The 26,876-nt window shown below is 36.9% G+C and overlaps 2 protein-coding genes across 11 annotated transcripts in view; one reads left to right on the forward strand and one right to left on the reverse strand.

Moving 5' to 3' along the window:
• Nucleotides 1-21,684, forward strand: part of DNAJC24 (DnaJ heat shock protein family (Hsp40) member C24) — a 71,176-nt gene extending 49,492 nt beyond the window's left edge. For 2 of the 3 annotated variants that reach the window (XM_043481550.1, XM_043481549.1), the window contains exons 3-5: nt 2,179-2,317; nt 13,849-13,917; nt 21,227-21,684. In XM_043481550.1, coding sequence (XP_043337485.1) covers nt 2,179-2,317; nt 13,849-13,917; nt 21,227-21,357 — 339 coding nt within the window. In that variant the 3' untranslated portion in view covers nt 21,358-21,684. The remainder of the gene's footprint in view (nt 1-2,178; nt 2,318-13,848; nt 13,918-21,226) is intronic. The other variant, XM_043481551.1, reaches the window with a different exon arrangement.
• IMMP1L (inner mitochondrial membrane peptidase subunit 1) overlaps nt 20,328-26,876 on the reverse strand; it is a 73,129-nt gene continuing 66,580 nt past the window's right edge. For 7 of the 8 annotated variants that reach the window (XM_043481552.1, XM_043481553.1, XM_043481556.1 and 4 more), the window contains 3 exons: nt 23,454-23,564; nt 22,578-22,642; nt 20,328-20,598 (listed from right to left, as the gene is read on the reverse strand). In XM_043481552.1, coding sequence (XP_043337487.1) covers nt 20,568-20,598; nt 22,578-22,642; nt 23,454-23,564 — 207 coding nt within the window. In that variant the 3' untranslated portion in view covers nt 20,328-20,567. Of the gene's footprint in view, nt 20,599-22,434; nt 22,643-23,453; nt 23,565-26,876 lie in introns of those variants that run through there. The other variant, XM_043481555.1, reaches the window with a different exon arrangement.

A 26,876-nucleotide genomic window follows, 5' to 3' on the forward strand; every position in this document is an offset into this window, starting at 1 on the left:
ATTCTGTAAAGCAATTATCCTTCAATAAAGAAGTAACTTATAAAAAATAAAACAGCATAAATTTATTGTTTCATAATTCTGGAGGCTAAAAGTCCAAAATCATTGTAATTGGGGCACAGTCAGGGTGTTGGGAGGGCCACCGTCCCTCTAGAGGGAGAGTCTGTTCCTTGCTCTCTTAGCATTTGGTGACCACTTGTGGCCTCATCACTCTAGTCTTTAAGGCCAGTATTTAAAGGTTTTCTCTGCACAGTCTTCATTACCACCTTTCCCTTTCTCTCTGTGCGTCAAATCTCCCTCTGCCTCTTTCTTACAGAAACACTTTGATTATACTTAGGACCCACCTGGGCAGTTCAGGATAACCCTAATGTTTAACTTAATCACATCTGCAAAGACCCCTTTTCCAAATAAGATAACATATACAGGAATTAGGGATTAGGACCTGGTATCCTTGGGAGCTATTATCACCAAGTGTATTGTCTTTATTAGACCTTCATTTTTGTTCTGGAACTTGCTATCAAAGCAGACTGGACTGAGGCCTTTAGCACTCCAAATGCCATACTTATTTTCTTGCTATAACTGTCATTTTTAATTGTCTGTATTACAGTGTAAGATTTATTCCATTCTGTTAGTACAACAGAATAGATCTAAAAAGCATCAGATCATGAATTACTTACTTAAAATAGCAGTCAGGAAAATATCAAATTAGTGAAAATGAGTTGTGCTTTGACTCTCATAGAACTGATATATGACTCAAAATTTAGTGATAGCTTTTAGTTTTGGGCAGGCAGAAATTAATTATTGCTTTTGTAAGGCTTTCTTGGTCAGGTTGATAAATGATTAGGTCCAGTGTTTTCTGTTCATTGTACCAACCACTGTTGGTTTTTCTAGTGGCTTATTAGAAATTACGTGTATTCTAGTCTGTACTTATATGTTACAGCTGCTAGATTAAGGGATTTCTCTAGGGCCTTACTCAATGCTTGTGGCATACTGAGATTGAGATTTCACATGTAAGTATATCTTAAATGTGTGCTAGTGGTGTATTTGAGCATATTGCATGAAATAACATTGATTCATACCAGACTTGTTATATATACAGATCATCTTTACGTAGTGTAAGAAGAGTTTGCTAGAGATCTTAATATAGCCAACTCTATTTTGGCTTTGGTACATTATTTAATATCCTAACTTTAAAGATTGATTAAACTTCAGTGTGGGAATAACCTTTATGAGGACCATTTAATAAATCATGGCCTAAAAAAGGTGAAACAATAAGCCTTAGCTTCCTTTTCTTTAGTCATTATCTTAATTAGCTTAAATATTTAAATATTGTTAGCTGATAGACTTGGACATAGGGAGTGAGGAAGAGAAATAGTTAGCCAAAAGAAAAATGGAAACTTGATTCTCTTTGCTGTAATAATCTTTGTCCCAGCATGCATGATGTTCACTAGTTCTTCTGAGCAACCAAATACCACAGTAGCTTTTGCTCTGCTAGTGAGGATCATCAGCAGTGTGAAGTTCAGCATGAAAACAAATGTAAGAAAGATTTACTAATGATTTAATTTGTATTCAAATGTTTTGTTGAGTTCTTTAAAGCTGTTTCCTACAAATTTAGCCTAAAACAACCATTTTTCAAGAAAAATTTGTGTTTGGGGATTTATAACTTTAAAATCTTCAGGGCTGAACCAGAAGGTGAGAAGTGTTTTATTTTAAAAAGTATAATTGTGTGATTTCAAAAGAAAAGCTAGCAGTGTATGGTGATATTTCCAGCCAAGCACATTTTATGAGGAGAGCTTCATACTCTGCAGTTTGCACTCTTCTCTGTCATGTCCTGCTCGTCTGCATGTACCTATTTCTGTTTGTGTTAGTCATCCTCTCTAGGTAAATTGTCCATGAGACCAGTGATTCCATCAGCAAATTATCCAGAAAATGCTGTCTTTGCACGTTGTGACAGGTCATGTCACCAGTGGATTTATAGCTACTCCAGTGCTCTAATTAACCTGGCAGTTGTCTCCTGTGCCCAATGCTGTAGTCTCGTTGCTTGGCATCTTAGTTTTCATCTTCTCATTACCATCTCTTAAATACGGCTCAGATTTAGGTTGGTTTTTTTTTTTTTTTTTTGGTGACCTACCTGCCCGCAACCCTCACCACTCATCACTTGCCCTTATTTTTGATTGGCAGTATCATCCAGATAAACAGAGTGCAGATGCGCCAGCAGGATCAGTGGAGGAATGTATACAGAAGTTCATTGAAATTGATCAGGCATGGAAAATTCTAGGGAATGAAGAGACAAAAAAAGAGTATGACCTGCAGCGACATGGTAGGTACTCATGGTGAGGAGCCCAGCACGCTGGCAACTCTGTGAAGTGCAGTGTGCAGCCACTCCTGGGGCGTGCGCTCCAGCATTTACACCAAGTTATTATTGCCTCCTTTCTCCTCCTCCCCGTCGTTGCTTCTAATTATGCCCTATTCTTGGTAGTGATTATTGTGTATCCATTGAGAAGTTAACGGAACTACTAGGATGTGGCTTCTTGTGAAGCTGTGAAAGCTACTTTTTATAACTAATGAAACATATTTAATTATACATTCCTAATGAATATGTTTTTTATGTTTAAAAACTTCCTTTTTATTAAATTTAATTATGTACTGATTAAAAATTTAATTGTAGTACTTTTAGGAGTTTCTACTGTATAAATGACAATCTAAAGGAGAATACAAAGGATAAGATCATAAAGCACTCTTGGCTGTCTCTGAGCTTATATTAGGCTAGGTTTTTATGATTATCTCCTGTATAAACGATACTCCTTATGAGATTGCTATAAATGATATTTTAGGAATGTACATTTCCTAAGCAATTTTAAAAGTCATTCCTTTTGTGCATTTTAGAAAATAGCTTCTTAAAACAGTGACAGGCTCTTGTGAGAAAGAAAGGGAGAAATGTAGGTCAGGTTTGTCACACATGGACTGCAGTTACATGAAGTGATAGGCTGTCTTTCAGCCTGGCCTTGGGATAGGAGTCCCCCAGCCTTCTCTCTGAACCTTCAGTATGCACCCTACATGCTAATGGGAGGAGTCAGTAATCAGCCACGGCCTGTGGGGAAAACACTCAGTTGCCCTCTGCCATAGCGCACCAGGCTCAGCATTGACTCAGATGTGTTGATGAGAGCTCATGTCTCTGTACTTTATTTTACTCAATCTTCTCCCATGGTCTGTACTGGCACGCCATCAAACTTAGCACAGAATGATCATAAGGCTCCTGTTACTAAGGTTATAAAAATTTGATTTGAGAAATAAGGCATTTCCTGAAACACAGCATTACAGGTTAAAGCCAACTCTATATATACATATATATATATGTATATATATATACACACACACTTGGGTTTTCCATATCTATTTTCAGAGGGAGTCTTTCTTATGGGCAGTGTGTGATGCCTTTGTGTAAAGAGTTCATGAGCAATTTGCTTACATACTAGAGTATTAGTTCTTAATAGTGACTTTCATAATACTGATCATCTCTCAAGATGATTAGTATTTACTTTTTAAAAAATGTTAAGAAACTGACAAACATATCTTTGCAGTGAATCTGAATTAATTTTCAAATTTGCTTTGAATATTGGGTCCTCCTTCTATCTAATATATTTATGCACATCTTTCAAATGTTGTATTTCTTCTGTAAACGCTTGTACTTCTGGCAGAAGAAGGAATGTAGAAGTGGTTTCATTTGAGGGTGAATTCTATCCACAGATAGACCTTTTTGACCTTGGTTCACATGAGTGTGTAGTGTGTGAGAAGTTAACTATGTTTCTGACGTGACCAGGTTCTGCTGGGGATGACAGTGTCTCATGATGCTTTGCACGTGTTTATCAGTCTTTATTCTGGGGTGCTGATGTGCTTAAGGTGAGGATGATCCCCACAACTGTATTGTAAGGAGTATAGCGTATGTACTTGCTCTGTTGCTCTGCATGTTTGCTACTCCACAGCTTGGTACTGTTAAGAGCCTATCTGTGAAACTGACTAGAAACCTACTGTCTACAGAGGAAGAGATAGGGAGAGATCAGAAATAAAAAAATATTTTCTTTTGCTCTAGGGCATAGGGTGGGGAAGACCAGAAATGGAGAGAAAAATGGAGCAGGGTTAAACATGAGCAGTAGAATTACATAAAGTAGGGTTTAAGAGATTTTGGAAGAACAAATAAGCAACATCCTCAAGTGTTTCTCCATTGCCTTTGAGAAGTCTTTGGAAATGTGGATTTCTTTTGAGCTTTGAGTCCTGAGTTTGGAGGTTTTAATGGAAGCAACGCTAGCCTACTGTATCACAGGAGATTCTTGTAAATCATTGATAAAGTCACAGCAAAGTTCAGACAAACCAAATGTAGTGAGATTGAGCTTGATTCAGATAAATAGGCAGATCTTCTGGGAATTTATATAATGTCTGTTTGCTTGCAGGTGTTTCAGGTGGGTGAACTATGCTATGACAGCAGAAATACACATTTCCATGAAATTTTAGTACCCCAGATCCAAGTACTAAATATTTCCTTTATTATCAAAGGCTCCTCATAGTGCAAATGCTTTGTTTCAGTTTTAAATTGAGATTGGTTTTGCTGTTTAGATAAGAAATGGAAGTTCTTATCCAAATATAACTTGCTGTTTTTAAGCCTTTCATACTAGAGCTGTTTTTAAAACTGCAAATAAACCTAGTTTTGTATTGTCATTTCTCTTCAATACCAACATTAATTTTTCCTTCTTGACCCATCTTCAACAAGTGGCTCCTCAAAAGAAGGAAATGAACTTGAACTTCTAACACTTAGGATTTAGATTGGTAGAAGGAAAACCTTTTAAGAGTGATAATTTGCTGAAGACCAGGATAAGTTACCAAGAGAGAGAGAATGTGTTATAACCAGGTCAAAGCACTCTTTTTTTCTGGGTCACCCCCTGGGGACATGGAAATAGCTTTGTTATCATGGGGACATGGAAATAGCTTTGTTATACAGGACTCTTTTTGCATGTAGTTCATTGTAGAACTTTCTTTTCATAGGGTGTGTTTTAAATGTATTTGTTTCCTGCCCTCCACTAATGTATAGTATAAAATAAATTTGAGTTCTGTGTACTTGGGAAGGAGGCAGAGGTGTTTTATTGGCTGATATTGGATACTTTCTTGTATTTCACAGCTCAGAGTTGACACTCTTTTGTTAAGGGAAGTCTCATATATTACCTGCAACCATTTATTTCTGTAAAAGATCATTTAAAGGGGTCCTTGGAATCCATATTTCTTTGCTTCACAGAAGAAATTATCAAAAGGAAAACTCTGGGAAGGATAACCTAAAGAAAATTACCTATATTTTTTCTCATATCATTTCCAGTTCTATACTCTTGGTTGACACTTTAGGGCAGTGTTGGGCAGGCTGAAGAAAAGCAGACCTAAAAAAAAGATGAGTAATATTTAGTACCCAGATATTACACATTTTGAAAGCAGTGTTAGCTAGTGAATTTAATCAATTAATTTCAGTTGGACATATTTACCTTATTGTTTTTAAGTATGCTTCCAAAGACTGCTTTCCACGTTCCCTTGAAAGGCATGTAGTTAAAAAAAAAAAAAAAGAAAGGCATGATGTACTTATTCAAGGTTAGTCTTTGCACTTCCAACAACCAGGTGAACACTTTGGAAAATCCCTTTTAGGATTTATAAAATGTTCACATGATAATACCTGTTGAACAGATTTTTGCACCTATGTAATTCTTGTGGGGAGTTTCCTTATATATTAAGCATATTTAAAAGCACGTCAGAAGGGTGTCATAGGAAAAGAATAGGGATCATGATTCAGTAGCTTTGTAGCGTGAATCACACACGTTTCTGATGTCCCAGTGGCTCTCTAGAGTGACACAGCTTACGCTTAGGTGACTTCACTATGATCTGAAGAGGAGCAGACCTTCATTCGGATGATGTCAGTCAAATTAAATTATGTTGTAAAAAAAAAAAGCAGATTGTGTCTGGAATCCTTGGTGGTATATTATTTTACATTAAGATGCATCTTGGTTCTCTGTTAGTGAATTATTTTGGTGATGTAGAGCCTTCACACTACACAGCTGGGCTCTGAAGGGGATTAAGCCAGACATTGTAAAGTTAGTGTCTTTACTTGAAGCTAATCAGCTATACTCTCCTTACCTAGGTAGAAAAAGATCATTTCTGGTGTTACACAATTCACTTCATCTGTTTATTAGGATAAATATTTGAGAATGGGAGATAAGCAGATAAATCTTGGACCAAATGAGGAACATACCTTAAAAACCCCACCATCGTCTATGCACCAGAGAACTGAATCAACATGGAATTTCTTAAATTTAAGAATGCAAAAAAAAAATAAAATAAGAATGCTCCCTGAAAATGAAGTTAACACTAAAGACTGACTAACTCCTTAAGAAGAGAATTAATACTTTTAAATGTAGAAAATGTGAATTTGGGTTGTTTGGAATAATAACCTAAGGCCAGTAGATATTTGTGTAAATTATTTGCTAAAACTGACCCTTATAAAATACTTGTATTAGTCAGGTTCCACTTATGGTTATATCAGTATCTCCATTTGATTTTAGGAATCTGAAAATTGGCTATAAAAATGTGCTGCAGGTAAAACTTGAAGATAAGCATCAGTGGGCTTTTTTTTTTTTGGTGACTCTTTCTGGGAAAAGTGTAAGTATGTGAAATGATGCAGAAAATCCATCTAGACAGTTAGGGACTGGCATTTCTTCAGAGAGAGAAGATAATATAGATAAAACTTTCTGTGAGGGTCCCCTTGCTTCATCTTATTTGTGACAAGAAGGCGACTGTTCACATTGTTACTTTTATCTGAATACAAATAACTGTTTTTGTAGTTTCTCAGTGATCTTGAATAAAAATTTGGCTAGTTTCAAATAATGCTATAGAAACCTCTGGGCAAGACTATAGTTATACTCCTGTAATACGTCGACATAATCAGAAGTTCTAATTTAATAACAGAGAAAATGTGGGGTTTTAGGAAGTTTGTTTCCCGTCTTTAACCTCTTTCCCAATTTCTACTCGAATAATTGACCCAACTGAAAACAATGGGTTCAAAACCAAGGCTGGGCCCACCTTTCATATTGCTTGTTTTCAACCCTCAGACTTGAAATCTTTGCTTCGTGTTATACTCTGATTACTTCTAGTTTGCTCAGTATATAACCAATGAGTTAAAAATGAATGTTGGCATTTCTTCTTTAATGTGTGCTTTTTTTCCCTCTAAGTGATCTTTTTATTCTCATAGCTACTGCAGCAGTCCATGCCCAGATTATAACATACACTTAGGCTATTTCCACAGCTGCTAATTGGCTTTCTCCCATAGTCATTTTTATTTTGATTGATTGAGCTTTCTTTATTCTCACTCTTGTTTAAGAACATATATAACTATACCCACTCCCTAACACAACCTATTCACCTGGAATTTAAATGGGACAGAAACTTTAAAGTTTGACCCTAGTTACTCTTTCCAACCTCATCACTGATCACAAACCTGATGTGAATCTTCTCCCCATCCATTTAGGGATTCCCAAAGGCGTCTGCTTATGCTGTTTGTAGTAACTCAGAACACCCTCCCCTTCTGCTTCTTCACAGCATGTTCTTTGTTCAAGGTACGATTCTAGTCCTATCTCCGCTCACACCGCCCCCCACCCCCAGGAGAGAAGCTTTCCGTGACTTTCTAATCTACTGTCATTATGTCTGACCTCTGAATTTAATCCACAAATTATTTTGATTCCCTACCCCCATGGCTCCTATCTTTTAGTTCTGTTTGATGCTTTGGAAGGACTAAATAATTATTTGGACAATGTCTTTGATAATAATGGATCAATTTTAATGGTACTGATGGTAGTAAAGTACATAAAACTTCTTAATACTGTTACGAATCCAGACAAGGTCAAAAGTCGCTGCCATCCTACACTGTGGTACCTGAGGCTCCCGACTGTGCAACGGTTGAATCATTTTCCTACGCTCTGTTACAGACAGGTCAACACAAACATCGGGAGTTAATAATGAGTTAAAATAGCTGCCATTTGTTAAGCACTAGAACTGTGGCAGTTGTCTTTTAATCATTGATTAACAACCTTGTAAGGACGATATTAATATCTGTTTTCCAGAGAAGGAATCTGAGGCTCAGAGTTATTTGACAAAGGGCAAATAACTAATAATTGATTGAGGGGAAACTCAAAGCCCTTCTCTTGACTTTAATCACTGTGCTGGGTTGCCATGTCTTGAATAGGTGTGTACAACCTACTGTTTTAGTTCCAAATAATGAGGAATGAGTCAATTTAAGGGTCAGAGTGAGAGGCCAGGCTTCATTCTGCTGCCGTGTCCTGCCTTTCTGTAGTGAAACATGAAATTCAGTTTCCGGATTCATTTGGTACCTTTCCTTGCACTAGGTGTACATTCAGTTTATGAAAGCTCAGTAGCTCAAGTCCATAATTAAGGCCCAAGTGGGTAGTTTTTCTTCAGTATCAAAAGCCTTGCAGTTGTGACTCTTTAATTTTATCTGAGAAAGAATTATAGAGCTTTATGATTTAATGAGCAGGTTTCAAGTTAAACATTGCCTGATTCTGAGTCTCTTACCAAGACAGAGACTGTTCCAAGAACAGTGACTGTTAAGGGCAAGAAACAGATTTTCTTCAAGTTATTTACTATAACTTGAAAATGATTTTTAAGTGAAATTATGTGACAAAAGGTGAGTATTGTCATGGTTGATAGATTTATGATGTAATATTAAGAAAATACATTGGGAAAAGGACACCCTTAAGTGAAATTATTTTTAAGAAGGAGGTGATTGTTTAAAATTATTTGGTTTTAAAGCAGCCAGATACTGAGTTTAGACCTGAAGGAAAATACTGCTATTTGCATTTAACACACTTGATGGCATCTGTCAGTTTGAAATAAGCTTTTAAGTATTTTAAATGGCATAAAAATAAATACAGTAAACTAATTGCTAAATAAGAGTGTTCTGGGGAGCGCTTGAGTAACACACAGCAGTCCCATACTTGAATAGTAGGGACACAGTTACATTTAGACTGGATCTTTTGATCCATATTGGGTTGAGTGGTTGAATGAGATTTTTAGATATCTCATCCATAAAGTTAAATTCTTCTTCTTGGTAGCTTTTTGTTGCAGTCATTTATTTATTTTTATTTATTTATTTGAATTGTAGCTACAGTTAGAAAAGGTTTCCCGGGATTAGGAAGTGTAATTATTTAGGCAGCAAACAAAGAGCTGTTTTAGAAATTTTACTATCATTAGGAGGAAGTTTTAAAGGACTGGAATTCCATTGTCTTGTAAGAAGTAAGAAATATTTATTGATTCCCAAATGGAGCTGAAAAAAACCTTTCCTCTTTTAGAAAGTTGTGAATGACCCAGCGAGAGCTCTAGTAAGCTTTACTGAACCAAGCTGCTAATAGTTATTTAATGTTATTCTTCAGTGTGAAAGAATCTCCGTAGATTTTCCTTTTAATCTCTTTGAATTGCAGGCTCATAAACCTCTCTGATGAGTCCTGCCAGTGTTTTCTTAGATCCCACTGTTGAGACAATGGAGCCACAGAATTCTTTCACTTCTTGTTGTCAGACAAATCCAATAGAACACAAGGTCAGAAGGGCCTATACTTCTAAAGGTTGAAAGATTCTTTTTCAAGTAAGCACATAAATTATTTGACTTTATCATTACATTGGTAGGGAATCCCTATTTAATGATAGCGCCCTGTTTTCTACATGTAAGTAAATCTGGCAGTTTTTCTTGTCGCCATATTTGCCTAAGCTTTGTCAGCACAGCACTGGGTTTGAACAGACCTTAATGTTCCTATATACCTTAGAAAAAGCTGAACCCATTCACTTCAAAAGAATTTGGAATCACGTAGTGTCACTGGACTCAAGATGGAGTTCACCAAATGCCAGGCAATGTGTCTTCTTTCCAAAAGACTGTTTGTCATTTTGTTTTTTTAAGTTATTACCATATTGTAGCTAAGATTCCAGATTAAAATCTTGGATCTGTCTGTTTATTTAATTAAATCTCTAAGTCAGTTTCTGTTTTCTCAACACTTTTAGTAGCATCATATGAAGGAGAACTTTGAGATGGAGTTTACATTTTCAAATACCTATTACAATATTTCATTGTAATGAGCAAAAACATTTATAATATGTAAAACTCAAAAGAAAACAAGCTTACATCTTTGGTAGATACAATGCATGATTAGTAGATAATAATCAAAGCTAATTACAGGGTTCCAGTGAGTTACTTTAAGGGCTAGGGAGGAATTACGTTTTCTAATTATAACTACAATGGTGGACAGGCAGAGATCATTGTTTAAAAAGGAAAAAAAAAACATTGATTTGTTTGTGCTCCTTCACTGTAATCCTAGTGTGGGGGGGGTACTGTTGCCCCATTCCCTGGACACCTGCCTCTTAACAAAAGATCGTGATCTCCTCCCTCCCACCCTACCCCCACCCCCCTGCATTTAGATCCACCTTTTCCTTCTGTGTACCCCCTCTGCTCATTATACAGTTCTCCAGGGATCCAGTTTTCCTCTGACTTAATCACCCCCAACCTTTTTCAAGTTGTTAGATTATGGTCCTTTCAAAGGATACACAGTTTCTTATGGAGCTCTTTACTTCTTTCCCCTAATTTTTCTCTCCTTATTTCTATTTTAAAATACAGACATTAGAGTTCTAACACACTACTTAAAAGTTTATTCAAGTATATCATCCCTACTGAGAAATGTGCCAGTCCTAAGTGTACAGCTTGATGAATTTTCAAAGTAAACACATCCATCTAATAAACCAGGACCCCCAGAAGGCCCCTGTGACTCCTTCCAACCACTGCTCACTTTCCCACGTCCAACATCAGAGGATAGTTTTGCCTGTAAAATTTCACATGATATGGAAATCAAACAGTTGCAGGTACCCTCCACTTCACAAAAGTTCACTTTATGCCATTTTTCTTTCATGAGAGTCAACCTTCATTTAATGGAAATAAAGAGGGTGTTCACTTTTATGAAAAAAGGTGAAAAATGAAAATAATGTTCAACATTTGCTTTTCTGTGAGCCCCTCATAGAGGTCGCATGCACCCTGAGCCCTGAGTGGCCGCAGGGGCACCACCAAACTCTGTTCCCGGCCCACTTCGGGAACTGTTGTACCTTCAGCACCAAGCCACCATAGCTCTGAACTGGATCTGTGAGCATCTGTGCTTTATCTGGAATTATTTTGTGCATCCATTAGGAAGATGTGTCTTCAGGTAATTGCTTCCTTGCTTTTCCCACCTTGGCTTACAAAAGCTTTCATAGGAACACACTAGTTTGATTGCAGGGGAAGCCTGTGTTTTCCCTTGTCTCAGATACTGATCTTTCAAACCAGAATCCCCACAAAACTTGGATTATGTGCACATAGTATTGAATAATCAGGTCGCTATATAAATGTTTAGATGGCCATAGAACAGGAGAATGTTTTAAAGACTCCTTTTAATTCTGACCTTGGATAAAGTGCTAACCATTTTTGTGTTTTATTTTCTTTCCCTTTACCATGAGATGTGGTCTAAACTGATATTTCAACTAAGTACTTAGCTAAAGTTCCTGTGCAGAAAGAATTTAAAAAAATAATAAAAATGTAAAAGCCACTTTTTTTGAGTAGGTGGAATAATAGAAAGGGTTCCCACATGAAACAGTAACTACGTGATAATAACAGTGGCTTCCTTGTAGAGAAGCAGAACAATACAAACCTGACTTGCTCAACAGTTACATTTGCCACTTATGTCTCATTAATTATTTTAAAATAAAAATGGCATAATGAATACCTATGGATGGATGGTCTTTTTGTACAATTAATGTATTACAGAGGTCCAGGTTAGGTTCGATTAAGGTTTATTCATCTTGTCATCACCTCTGGTCTGATTTCCTCTGATTTCAGCATTACTTAAAATATCTATCTGTAAGATACCCTGGAATACAGGCAACTTGATTGTAAATTATTTATACCTGTCTTCTCCCTAACCAAGCCCTATTAAGTACCAGTTACTCCCATTCTTCAGTTCTAAAACAGTGTTTCATTTCTGCATTCAAGTAAATTTTCTTGGTCCTTCGAGTAAGAAATTGAAACATGATAAAATCCATGAGACGTCTAGGTAAAAATTTTCTCTTTAATTTAGAATACTGAATAACCTGTGGCCAAGTAAACTTATATAGAATGTGGAAATTAAATTGGTTTCTTCAGAAATGACCTTGCATACTGATATACTTTGGATAGGCTATTAAGTGGACACACAAAGATGGAAGAACCACCCCTTGGTCACTTTGCAAAAGTCTTTATCTTTGAGTTTTAGGACACTTTAATAGAGTGTTGGTAGCCAGTAAACATGAAGTGATATAATATTTGACACACCTTAATAGAAAACCATGATGAGTTCAAAATATTGTAAAATCTTTTCACCTATTTTAAAATTGTGTAACTCACCAATAAATTTTGAACAGGCAGTTATTAAATATAATTAAATTGCAGGCATTCACATAACGGAACGAAAGGAAGCATTCTCAGCAAGTGAACAAGAGACTAGTGAGACAGCTACAGAAAACTTCATTGGGGTGGAGGGGTGGACTTTAGTGTCTTTTAAGCACTGACTTCTAGAAGAACAGTACAAGCACACAGGAAGTATAGCATGCCTTTAAAACAAAGACAAGTTCTTCTCATCTGTAGTTGTTTTCTTTGTCCTAAAGTACACTTGTTTTAAGCAAGAGTGCATGCTTATACTACCTAGACCATTCCTACTAAATTCCTACTAAGGTGGAACCCCAGGTTTCTTTGGACTTTCCATCTGCAGGGAAAACTCTGGCCCAGAAAACAGCAGTGGAACATCAACACAGAAAGGTTGTGTTGCATGGTTACTGACGGATTTTAAAATAATTTTACTTGTAAGTTACCCGTCACTGTCTTGTGAGCAAATAAAAATCAGATGACCAATAGCCACTTACATTTGATTAGAACCTTATTCTTTAAAAAACTTTTAGCCTGATCTCAGTTGATTGAAAGGCATAATAAAAATATGTCTGACGTAACAAAATTCCATAGACCACGTGGCTTAAACAACAGAAATTTGTTTCTCACAGTTCTGGAGGCAGAAAAGTCCAAGATTGAGGTTCCAGTTGATAAGGATCTTGGTCAGGTCTCTTTCTGGCTGGCAGAGGATCACTTTCTTGCTGTGTCTTCATACTTTCCTTTGTGCATGTGAGTGGAGAGAGACCTCTCTCTTCCTCCTTTTGTTAAGGCCATCAGTTCTACCAGATTAGGACCTCAGTCTTCTGACCTCATTTCACCTTAAATTATCTCCTAAAGGCCTTATTTCCAAATATGGTAATGTTGGAAATTAGGGCTTCAACATAAGAATTTGGGGGATGGGACATAATTCAATCCAGAGTGACCCTTATAAAGAAGATGAGAGATAATCTGAAATACTTAAGGTCTGACAACTAGTAAAGTATAATTAAGGTTCAAATAATTTTTACCTGGCTCCACATTGTCCTCCTTGGTCATACAGATAGTTTATCTGAAAATTTTCCCCTACAAAGTGCAGTTCATTAGTTGATTGCAGAGTCATCAAAACCAACTTCATGGTTTTATTTATTGCATACTTGTGAAAAATGGCGTTTATAAGATGTTCTGGATTTATTTTTTTGGTCGGGTAGCTTTAAAATTGGCATCAAAAGTAGCAAGCGAAGTTTTAAAATTAGAATTGTAGTGACCAGGCTGGAGTTGCCTTCTTAGCATTCTTCATGGTTATAACTTAAATATCAAAAGAAAGTATCTCATTCTATATTTTACAGAAGATGATCTAAGAAATATGGGACCAGTAGATGCTCGAATATATCTTGAAGAAATGTCTTGGAATGAAGGTTGGAATTATTTTTTTCTCTTGATTACAGTCAGGAAAAATATTAGGGACTTTGTATGAAACAACTTCATAGGATGTTTAGAAATCTTAAAAAGAAATAACAGCTTGGCTTTTTACATATATGGGGGTGTTTTTGTTTGGAATATTTTTGTTTCATTCTAAACTTCAGTTATTGGTGTCCCCCTCTGTGACTCATTCCAGTTATTTTTCTGTCCTAATTAGATGTTAGGTACTTAAGGTTTCATATGGATTTCTTTTTTAAACTACTTTGATTTTTGGTTTATTCTCCATCTGTGTAAGAGGGAAAATAAAGTCAAAGAGGTAATTTCTTCCATCCTGTGTTGACACTTGAGATGAATTTCTATTAGAATATATGTAGAAGGGGGAAAAGTGCTAGCAGTGACAGATTTTATTTTATTGGGCTCCAAAATCACTGCAGATGGTGACTGCAGCCATGAAATTAAAAGACACTCGCTCCTCAGAAGGAAACTATGACAAACCTAGACAGTATATTAAAAAGCAAAGACTTCACTTTGCCGACAAAGGTCTGTATAGTCAAAGTTATGGTTTTTCCTGTAGTCATGTAGATGTCAGAGTTGAACCATTAAGAAGGCTGAGTGCCGAAAAATTGGTGCTTTTGAATTAGAGGACTCTTGAGAGTCCTTTGGACGGCAAGGAGATCAAACCAGTCAATTCTATAGGAAATCAACCCTTAGTATTCATTGGAAGGACGGATATTGAAGCTCTAATACAGTGGCCACCTGATGTGAAGAGCCAGCTCATTGGAAAAGACCCTGACGCTGGGAAAGATTAAAGGCAAAGTAGAAGGGAGTGGCAGAGGAGGAGGTGGTTAGAGAGCATCACCGACTCAATGGACATGGATTTGAGCAAACTCCAAGAGACAGTAGAGGACAGAAGAACCTGGCATGCTGCAGTCTGTGAGCTTGCAAAGTCAGACACAACTTAGTGAATGAACAACACAAATGTTTATTTTTGTTTCTTTATATGGAATCATAAACTGTCAGAGCAGGAATTTTGGAGCTTTATGTTTATCCTTCCTTTTTGATTGTGTCTTAGGTGGAAAAGAAAAATCTGTCACTCCTTTTTACCAACCACAAGTCATGTCTTTTTCTCCTTCCCCATTAATAGAGTTTAAAAACTTAAATCTAACTTAATTTTTCATTCTTTGATTAGTTCTGTGAATTGCTCTGGTGAAATTTTATTCAGTTCCCGTTTTTAAAAGTGGAAGCCATGAATACCACACTCCCACATTTCTCTGGACAAATGAAGAAATCTTACTATCTTCTAGAATTTTTGTGCATTTGTGTGTGCTCACTCAGTCATGTCCAGCTTTTTGCAGCCCCATCAACTGTAGCACACCAGGCTCTTCTGTTCATGAGATTTTCCAGGCAAGAATACTGGAGTGGGTTGCCATTTTCTCCTAGAAGGGATATTCCTGACCCAGCAATCAAACCTGCATCTCCTGCATTGGCAGGTGGATTCTTTACCACTGAGCCACCTGGGAAGCCCCCCTAAAATATTTATATACTCTTAATCCTATAACTTTACTATTCACCCTGGAGTACAAATTCCTAGGAATCTATAAAAATTTATTAACAAGTGTGGATAAGTAGAAGATAAACAGCCTGTCCTTTCCAAAACCAAGTTTACTGGAATATTTTTTAATGGCCAATTCTCAACTTAGTGCTCTTAGGAAGTTGAGTCTCAAGCTGTATTGACTTACAAGGGGAATCATGTTTTTGTTTATGAGCCACTCTGTGCCTCAGCTGCCAAATGTAAATCCTGAGTAGAGATTCTTACTTGCAGTGAATATTGGAAGACTTGAGGTTTTCCGTAACAGGGCTCCCAGGGTTTATGATAGTTTCATCAGAGTAAACAGGAAGAGCCGCTGGGCTATGAAAATAAAATACACCAATGATACTGGTTTCACAGCTGGTTTGTAAAAGGGATAGATTAGAAAATGTTATTTATCAGGGAGATCTACCCAGCTAAACAGTATTTTTTGAAGATACAGTATTACCAGTTTATCAATCTGTGTATGTGTTTAATCTCTTATTGAACAAATTAGTTCTTGTTGTATTTCATGTGACTAGTATGTTTTATTTACTAATAATTCCTGATACTATGAAAATAGGGAAAACTGTTTTTTTTTATTTTTACTTCAGTAAAATTTTAAAATATAATTAAAAAATTTTATTTTAAATTAAGGCTACGGATTAGTGTTGTTCAAGCATCTGTTCAGTCAGCAAATATATGGGATTTTTAATAACAAGTGAAAATACCAAGATATTGGACATGTACAACATGAAATCATCAAGAATTACCATAAATGTTGCTGTCTTTGGGATCCCCTAAAGTATAGTAAGACTTTCCTGGTGGCTCAGACAGTAAAGCATCTGCCTACAATGCGGGAGACCCGGGTTCAGTCCCTGGGTCGGGAAGATCTCCTGGGGAAGGAAATGGTAACCCACTCCAGTATTCTTGCCTGGAAAATCCCATGGACGGAGAAGCCTGGTAGGCTACAGGCCATGGGGTCGCATAGACTCGGACACGACTGAGAAACTTCACTTTCACTGCACTTTCAAAGTATAGTACATTCCCTGGCAGTGAAGAACATAGAAGCATCCCAGCTACAGCCAGTGGAATCAGTTAGAAGCAGCTACAGTTAATCTTAAAAGCATAGACTGTTCTTAGATACTTATTTACACTAAGGTTTTTTTAAATCATTGTAAAGATAGAAATAATCCTTATCCTTATGAGAGAAAATCCTAAACAAGAGCTGCATGAAGCCATTATTTTTGCAGGAATATTTAAAAACTGGTCATGTGAGTTTTGCAATTGAATTTGTGATTTTGAATTGTTATTTGCAATTACAAAGAGCAGTCTCGGCAGATGAAATTAAATAAAAAGTGTGATCAACTGAAGTAGTAAAAAATCAGTTGATGATGTGCCTTCATGGTTGTTTTCAGAATAACCTTGGAAGGTAAAGATCCAGAACAGGAGAAAAGTGGATGAAATCCTACATGATAATCATAGCCAAACTATTAACTTCTTGGTCCAAGAACAGTAGGAAATGATGCATTTTATGATGCTTAAAATTGAGGCATACCTGAAGAACTTGAGAGAATGAAGTTAGCCATTGCTTTTACAATAAGTGTGTTATATACAGCTTGTATGTTTTGTCTTCATTCAGTATATTTAAAATTATGATTTCTGTGAAGATAACACTTTGTTAAGTGATAGTAGAATAATTTAAGAAGAAAGTTAACAAGATGTAAGTTAACATTTGGAGTCATCTGTGATAAAACTCCACAGTCGCCCATGGTGGCCTCTGCACCTCACGTTGTTTCTCAGTGTTCATTGAGGTGGTGAAAAAACAAGAGGGAGATTTAAGAAAACCAATGATTAGAATATGCACATTTTTAGACAATTTAATTAAAAAAAATACAATTCACTTTGGAATCATGTTCTATTACACAATATGTTAGCTCAGATAGGGAGGGATGTTAGCATTTTAAAATTCAAGATTAAATTATTTTTCTTTATAGATAAAAAAAAAAATTGTGGTGAAAAATGAAACGCAGCATTGTGAATTAATGTTTCCTTCCTTTCCTTCCCTAGTAGCTCAGCTGGTAAAGAATCTGCCGGTAGTGAGATCCCAGTTCAATTCCTGGGTTGAGAAGATCCCCTGGAGAAGGGATAGGCTGTCCATACCAGTATTCTTGGGCTTCCCTGGTGGCTCAGATGGTAAAGAGTCATCCTGCAATGCTGGCGACGTGGGTTCAATCCCTCGGTTGGGAAGATCCCCTGAGGAGGGCATCGCAACCCACTCCAGTATTCCTGCCTAGAGAATCTCCATGGACAGAGGAACCTGGCGGGCTGCAGTCCATGGGGTTGCAGAGTTGGACATGACTGAGCGATTAAGCACACAGCACAGCATAGAAAAGTCTTAGAAAATTATAAGCTTCTCTCCTCTTTAATGGGCTTCCCTGGTGGCTCAGTGGTAAAGAATCTGCCTGCAATCCAGGAGACCCAGGTTCGATCCATGGGTCAGGATCTTGCCTGAAGCATCCCATGGACAGAGAAGCCTGGCGGGCTATAGTCCGTGGGGTCGCAGCGTCAGACCACGACTGAGTGACTAACATTTACTGATAAAAGAAACATGTAAATTTATTTAGTTGATTGTTTTCCCAAGACCAAACTTGGTTAGAGAATAAATACAAAGTAGCTGAATTTTTTTTCTTTTTCTTTTCATGGCATATGATGAGCTCTAGATGTTAAAAAATGAAGTTATGGGATTGAATGAAGATATTTGGTTCCAAATAGGAAGGCTGTATATTGTCACCCTGCTTATTTAATTACTTATATGCAAAGTGCATCATGAGAAACGCTGGGCTGGAGGAAGCACAAACTGGAATCAAGATTTCCAGGAGAAATATCAATAACATCAGATATGCAGATGACATCACCCTTATGGCAGAAAGTGAAGAACTTAAGAGCCTCTTGATGAAAGTGAAAGAGGAAAGTGAAAAAGTTGGCTTAAAGCTCAACATTCAGAAAACTAAGATCATGGTCCCATCACTTCATGGCAAATAGATGGGGAAACAGTGGAAACAGTGGCTGACTTTATTTTTTGGGGCTCCAAAATCACTGCACATGGTGATTGCAGCCATGAAATTAAAAGATGCTTACTCCTTGGAAGGAAAGTTATGACCAACCTAGACAGCATATTAAAAAGCAGAGACATTACTTTGCCAGCAAAGGTCCTTCTGGTCAAGGCTATGGTTTTTCCAGTGGTCATGTATGGATGTGAGAGTTGGACTATAAAGAAAGCTGAGCACCGAAGAATTGATGCTTCTGAACTGTGGTGTTGGATAAGACTCTTGAGAGTCCCTTGGACTGCAAGGAGATCCAACCAGTCCATCCTAAAGGAGATCAGTCCTGGGTGTTCACTGAAAGGACTAATGTTGAAGCTGAAACTCCAATACTTTGGCCACCTCACGCGAAGAGCTGACTCATTTGAAAAGACCCTGATGCTGGGAAAGATTGAGGGTGGGAGGAGAAGGGGACAACAGAGGATGAGATGGTTGAATGGTATCACTGACTCAATGGACATGGTTTTGGGTAGACTCCAGGAGTTGGTGATGGACAGGGAGGCCTGGCGTGCTGCAGTTCATGGGGCCGCAAAGAGTCAGGCATGACTGAGCTGACTGAACTGAACTGAAGATATTTGATTATAAGAAGTATTTTTAGAGATTTCGTTCATTTATCCCTAATTTTTTCATGATGCTAGTTAAATAATATGATCAGTAATTATTTTTCAGTGACAGTAAAATGAAATAACCAGTGGATCAGAGATTCTTTCTGGTAAAAGAAACAAGTATTTCAACTTACCAGGAAGATGACAGACTTATAAAATTATCACCATTAGTAGGTAAAATGTTGCCTCCTTTGGGCATCTCACTTCAGTGATTATCCTTTTGGTTCTTTCATCATTTGTAAACACCAAACAAATAGGCACACACACATAGCCCCCACAGAAAGAACACCATAGTGTATGTTTATATGTTAGGTTGGTACAAATGTAATTATAGTTTCAGGTCATGGACTTAAAATCATTATAACCAGGCTAAAATACGTCCTTATTAATCAAAACAGGAACCATTACAGTCAACACATTTTTTGCCAATGAGAAATGCTTGTTTATTCCCATAGCATAAAAATCCATGCTTAAAAAAAAAAAAATCCGTGCTTCAGGATTCAACGAACTCTTGGAAAGCATTTTCTGCATCCTGCTGGTTGTGGAAGCATTTTCCCTGCAAAAAGTTGTCGAGATCCTTGAAGAAGTGGTAGTTGGTTGGCAAGAGGTCAGGTGAATATGGTGGATGAGGCATAACTTCATAGCCCAATTCATCCAACTTTTGAAAGGCTGGATGTGTGATGGTGCCGTTAGGTGGTGGGGTGGAGAAGAATTGGGCCCATTCTGTTGACCAATGCTGGCTGCAAGTGCTGCAGTTTTCAGTGCATCTCGATTTGCTGAGCATACCTCTCAGATGTAATGGTTTTGCTGGGATTCAGAAAGCTGCAATCAGACTGGCAGCAGACCACCAAACAGTGACAAAGGACTTTTTTTTTTTTTTTTGGTGCAAGTTTGGCTTTGGGAAGTGCTTTGGAGCTTCTTCTTGGTCCAGCCACTGAGCTGGTCAACACTGGTTGTTGTACAAAATCCACTGTTCATCTCACATCACAGTCCGATCAAGAAATGGTTCATTGTTCTGTAGAATAAAAGATGACACTTCAAAACGATTTTTTTATATGCCATGAGGCATCCACTTTTCAAGCTTTTTCACCTTTCCAATTTGCTTCAAATGCTGAATGACTGTAGAATGGTGAACACTGAGTTCTTCAGCAACTTCTCCTGTAGTTGTAAGAGGATCACCTCGGATGATGGCTGTCAGTTGGTAATTGTCAGCTTCCAATGGCCAGTCACTACGCTCATCTTCAAGGCGCTCATCTCCTTTGCAAAACGTCTTGAACCACCACTGCACTGTACATTTGTTAGCACTTCCTGGGTCAAATGCGTTGTTGATGTTGTGAATTGTCTCCACTGCTTTACGACTCATTTTGAACTCAGATTTGCTTCTTGTCTAACATCATTTCCCTAGTCCAAAATAAATATAAAATAGCAAGTAATTATTCATTAGCAAAAAAACATAAAAGTGAGAAGTGTGCATTAAAATGATGACCACATTTAGAATGTATTCCAATATCAACCTTGCACCAACCTAATATTTTAATCAGAATTCTTGAAATAGTGTGATACCAGAAAAGACAGGAATCTGCTGAATTCAGCAGTTTTTTCTGAAATGATATACTGCAGGCAAAGGGATGCTCCTTGACAATAAGACAAGTAGTACTATTTCTTTTTCCTTCACAGTAATATTTTAGACAAACACTGTTAAGAAGAATATAAAATTTCTATGAATCTTAAAGAAACATAAGACTTCAAATAAATTTCATTGATCACTTTTGAGCATCTCCTCTCCCCCATGAGATTTTTGGCCTAGCGTTTCATAGTTTCCATCCTTCTCCTCCACAGATAATGATCTTTTAGTAACTAATTTTTAGAAGCACTGCCCCTATACAAGATATTTTTTCAGGTTTTCATTTAAATATATTTTATACTGACAGATCTTTTATTTTGCATTTTTTGTGGAATAGTTGCACTTTTTAAAAAGATTGTTAATTTACATGTATTTACATGTAAGTGTTTTTTATTTTCTTTGCAGATGATCATTCCTTTTCTCTGAGCTGTCGATGTGGTGGAAAATACAGTGTTTCAAAGGATGAAGCAGAAGAAGTTACACTGATTTCTTGTGATACATGTTCACTAATTATCGAACTCCTTCATTATCGCTGAGATTGTTCACTAAGTGGAATTCTTTAGTGTATTCAGACACATGGAGGAGAGGCCACTCCACCCTTGTCCATTCAAGCAAATGTATAAAGCTGAATTTAAAAAAAAGGATTTCTTTTTTTTGTCAGCTCTGTTTTTACAGAGAAAAGATAAGACTGTCAAGCAGAGGCCACCTGGATTAAGAGAAAATTAATTTCATGATTCATATGTGTTTATAGATCGCAAGAAAGGGGTCTTGAATTTAAATTTATATTAAATTCCCACCTGAAAACTTTATTATTGGTTCATTTTCCTATTGGTACAAAGTAAAAATTTTCCTTTCTTTGTGTATGTATGTCTCTTTTAATGGGTCATAGAATCATCATATTCTCTTGTAGTTGCTATGTTTTTGAAGTAACGTGATATATCTAGCTGCTAAAGTAATACGCCTTTTATACAACTCTCAAATCTCAGGTCATTAGAATTAAGTTAGAATCCTTGTGAATAACATGTAAGCCTAGCTTCCCCATGATGAAAGCTGAATATGGATATTCATTAGGTTATTTCAAAGTTAATAAAGTGAAATGGCAACTGTAGAAAGGATAGCCCTGGAGTCAGAAAACGTGACTGTTGTGTTGCTGGTGTGATGAAATGGACTTTTTAAATGTGTTGATATTGATTACAGCTAACTATAAAGACTTTGATTTTCTGTATATTTACTATTCTATGTACAGAGTAAGTCAGAACTCATTTAAAAAAATTTTTAAGAAATCTCTTATGGGATCACTGAAACTTTGTTCCTTAATTTCAAATGACTGAGCCAAGCTTGTGACTTAGCAGCTTTTTATTAGGTTAAACTCTTGGTATTTATTATTGGTTTGAACTTAATAACACTAGTTACTACTTGACCTTGTAAATGTAGCTAAAGTATGAGGCATACTCAAGAGGAGTAAGTTATTTTCATTATACCTATACAACCAAAAATTTGAAAGTGAGGTTGTTCTAGGTTTTCCCTAAAAATACTTTTATATCTAAATTTAGATGACTTATTTTGGATTATATTTTTATCCATATATTTTGAACAATATAGCTTCCAGAGTGTGTGGTGCTTATTCTTTATTTTTAACAATTAAAAATAACAAACTGAATAACAAATAGTTTATTAGTAAGTACATGGTTTTAGTGACAGTAAACTCATTTGAACAGAAGACAATAATCAAATGAAAAGAATAAATGTTTGCTACTCATCAGAGAATCTGTGACCATTAGGGCTGTCACGTAGAAATCGAAAATCATTCAGAGGCCAAATCTGTAAAGTCAAATGTGATTGAAGACAATTAGTAAAGCGATGTTATAGCATCATCATATTTCCCTTGTCATCCCTTTCTCCTTATTCTACAATCAAGAACAAATTTCCCACACCAAAATAACACTGTAGAAAGTAAACCTGTATTTGTGTACATATTTAAAACCTAAAATGTGGAACATTCAAACATTATATAAGAAATAATATGTTTGTGTGTATTTTCTTTCACTACTGTCAAAATTAACTGTAAGCCTAAGTACTTGAGTATAACATCTGCTTAAGTGTAAAAAATCCTGTAAATTATCCAACAGCACCAAGTACTCATGTCTGTTTTTCTCCTCACTGCCTGTGACAAAATGGAAAGGCCAACAATAACAATAATCTCTACTCTGACTCAATGACTTACAGCGAGGCACATGACTCTTACTAACTTACTAACAACTGGGACATCCCTGCATTCCAGCTAGCCGGACTCTAGACTGCTCTTCTGCAAATGCATATTAATACGTGCCCTGGGAATGAATATGGTTGGAAAAGTTGTATGAGAGAAAATTAAATTTTGGAAGTTAAAAGCTTCTTATGCTACCACTAAAGTAATTTGAACTTTGTTATTCAAACAAAAATATCCTCAGTTACCTGTCATAATGGGGGAGTGGTAATGTTTATTATAGCTATGAAGGTTAACATGTTCCTAAGGTGTAGTCATTGTAACAGCCTAAAGATTTCAAAGATCATTTGAAAGAAATTGGGTTTTTTTGTTTTTTTCCCCAGCTCAGAAAAGCAAGCCTGCGTTTTAAGCAGAAAACAGTAGTACCTTAAGGAAGATTCGTCCTCTTATTAGTCCATATGGAACAGGTCCATAGTACCTGGAATCTGTAGAATTCTGTAGATTATCACCTTCTAACCAAACATGACCCTTTGGCACCTAGAATTAGAGAAGAAAGCACCCCCTTTCAAAACAAATATGGATGCTATTAAAAAATTATGTCTTTTGGAGGTAGCAAGGAACAAAGTTCTTTTGTAAAATATAGTCAGACCCTATGGTTTGCATTTTTGCTATTATCTCTGGCAAAATAAATTTTACTAAATATTAGTAAGTAGTATTAATATTTCAACTTTTAAAAAGACCTATCTCTTTTGCCACATGGTTCCCAAACATTAATTTGTTATACAAACCCCAAACTGAGGTTATGAGAGATCAAAACAGTGTGACAGGGTCATTAATTTAACAGACTTCAAAAGAGGTCATTAGGATGCTGGCTGAAAATGTGCCCCCCATCTCAGTAACAGCATAAGCAGGGCAGCCACTCACTCAGCAACATCCTGGGGCCAAGACCAAGGCCAGACCTATTAGAATGTTCATGATGAACTAAGTGGTAATTGATTGTGACATCAATTACAAATAATCTCATCATTTTATTGGAGTGGGCTTGTCAGAATTCTAATTAAGATCCTTGTTCTGCCTTTGTACAGGCCATATCTTCAATGTTTTATATACTTCAATAATGACCATCAAGAACTAGAAAGACCTATTATAAAATCATCAGTTGTGAAATTAATGATGGTGACCCTCTACTAAATGAAAAGATCTTATATATGGCCTGTGTATTAACTGGTAAATAATATAAATTTAAATTTTTACTCAATGACAATCATAAGCATATTTAGAACATGTTACTGTAAAAAAATGTGCTCTGTGATAGGAGACAAATGCCTACTAATGTCTGCTCCATATAAACTTTAAAAATTACTCTCCAGCAATTCTGTTTTTAAAATTGTATTTTAAAGTTTCTTTTTTTACAGTTATTGTTACCCAAGAAAGTACTGACTAGCCAAAACAATCTATTGGGAAGGAATTAATTTTCACTATTTTTTTGACTGATTATTACTTGGGAACCTTATATGAAGAAAAATAGTCCTATTAGGTTTAGTAAGAAATGACCTATCTTTTAAATGTCATAATTTTTTTTCAAAGACCATCTTTTAGAGCAGTTTTAGGTTTGCCACATGAGAGAAAGGTACAATTTCCCATATGCCTCCTACCCTCACACATGCATGGCCTTCTATTACTGACATTCCCCACTAGAGTGGCATATTTGTTACACCTGGCGAACTCACACTACCATCATAATCACCCAGAGTCCCACAGTTTACTTAGGGTTCACTCTTGGTGTTGTACACTCTGTGAATTTGGACAAGTGTACAACATGGATCCCCTACTACAGTATTACAAAGAATATTTTCACTGCTGTCCAAATCTTCTGTGATCTGCCTATTTCATTTCTCCCCCCACCTCCCCTGCCATCACCTCTGAATTTTAACTTTTGGAAAAATTAATTTGTACCAGCATGTAAAATAAGAAGTACATTTTACATCAGATATAATTTTGGAATTTCTAATGTAGAAATATTAGCCCAAAATGAGTCAAGCTAAATATTTTCATTTAGATACACTTAAATGTCAAATCTATTTGAAGAGAAAGAATAAAAGTGTTTTGAAAGAATATCGGATATTGTAAGATCATTAACTCCTACTGGGGGAACTACCATAGGTTCTAGGGCCAATAGCAAAGTTAGTTCCTACCTATATAAGAAGTTGATTTATGTGCAGTGAAGCGTAAGGCTGCTCAAATAGAAAAATGAGTACATCTCAGGTCACAGATGAAAACAGAAAAATAGTGTATCTGGAAATAGTATATGTGGGCTTCCCAGGTAGCTCAAATGGTAAAGAGTCTGCCTGCAATGCGGGAGACCTGAGTTCAATCCCTGGATTGGGAATATCCCTTTGGAGAAGGGCATGGCAACCCACTCCAGTACTCTTGCCTGGAGAATCCCATGGACAGAAGAGCCTGGCGGGCTATAGTCCATGGGGTCTCACAGAGTCAGACATGACTGAAGTGACTAAGCAGCTGCAGCATAAAGTACACAAATCAAGGGAGCAACCTCATCACTGATTGATGGTACCTTTAATAAGAGCTTCTCTATAAACAGGAAAACCTTCAAGTTTGAGTCTTAAAATCAGTCACCTTTGCTGACCTACCCCTCTATCAATTACTCACTATCAATTCATTATGTTTGAAATTACTTTTGGAACACATACTTATTTTTGATATGGGGTAAGTGGAAGCAGTGTCAGACTTTATTTTTTTGAGCTCCAAAATCACTGCAGATGGTGATTGCAGTCATGAAATTAAAAGATGCTTACTCCTTGGAAAGTTATGACCAACCTAGATAGCATATTAAAAAGCAGAGACATTACTTTGCCAACAAAGGTCCATCTAGTCAAGGCTATGGTTTTTCCAGTGGTCATGTATGGATGTAAGAGTTGGACTGTGAAGAAAGCTGAGCACAGAAAAATTGATGCTTTTGAACTGTGATGTTGGAGAAGACTCTTGAGAGTCCCTTGGACTGCAAGGAGATCCAACCAGTCCATCCTAAAGGAGATCAGTCCTGGGTATTCATTGAAAGGTCTGATGCTGAAGCTGAAACTCCAATACTTTGGCCACCTCATGGGAAGAGTTGACTCATTGGAAAAGACCCTGATGCTGGGAGGGATTGGGGGCAGGAGGAGAAGGGGACGACAGAGGATGAGATGGCTGGATGGCATCACCGACTCGATGGACATGAGTTTGAGTAAACTCCAGGAGTTGCTGATGGACAGGGAGGCCTGGTGTTCTGCGATTCATGGGGTCGCAAAGAGTCAGACACGACTGAGCGACTGAACTGAAGGGTGTACACTTTAAAATCAATTTTATAGACACATACTTTACAGTAAAATGGACTCATTTTATAAGTTTTGACAAATGTGCACTCTTGTGTAAGCACTTACCACGATCAAGATGTAGAACATTACTCTCACGCCAAGTTCCCTCCTTTTCAGGTCAACCTCCCACCCCTATACTTCATACTAGGCAACCAGTGATATGTCTCCTGTTACTAGAGACTAGTTTTACTTGTTCCTAAATCTAATACAAAGAAGACTGCACATACTTTCATGTCTGGCTTTTGTTGAGCAGTTTTTAAATGATTAATACATGTTACATGTATCAGTCTTTCATTTCTTTTTACTGCTGAGTATTGTTGTCGTTCAGTCACTAAGTTGTGTCCAACTCTGCGACCCGATGTACTGTAGCTTGCGAGGCTTCCCTGTCCAGGCAAGAATACTGGAGTGGGTTGCCATTTCCTTCTCCAGGGGATCTTCCTGACCCCAGGGGTCAAACCCGTGTCTCCTGCATGGG

This window comes from Cervus canadensis, chromosome 11, assembly GCF_019320065.1.
Source record: "Cervus canadensis isolate Bull #8, Minnesota chromosome 11, ASM1932006v1, whole genome shotgun sequence".
Taxonomy (NCBI): domain Eukaryota; kingdom Metazoa; phylum Chordata; class Mammalia; order Artiodactyla; family Cervidae; genus Cervus; species Cervus canadensis.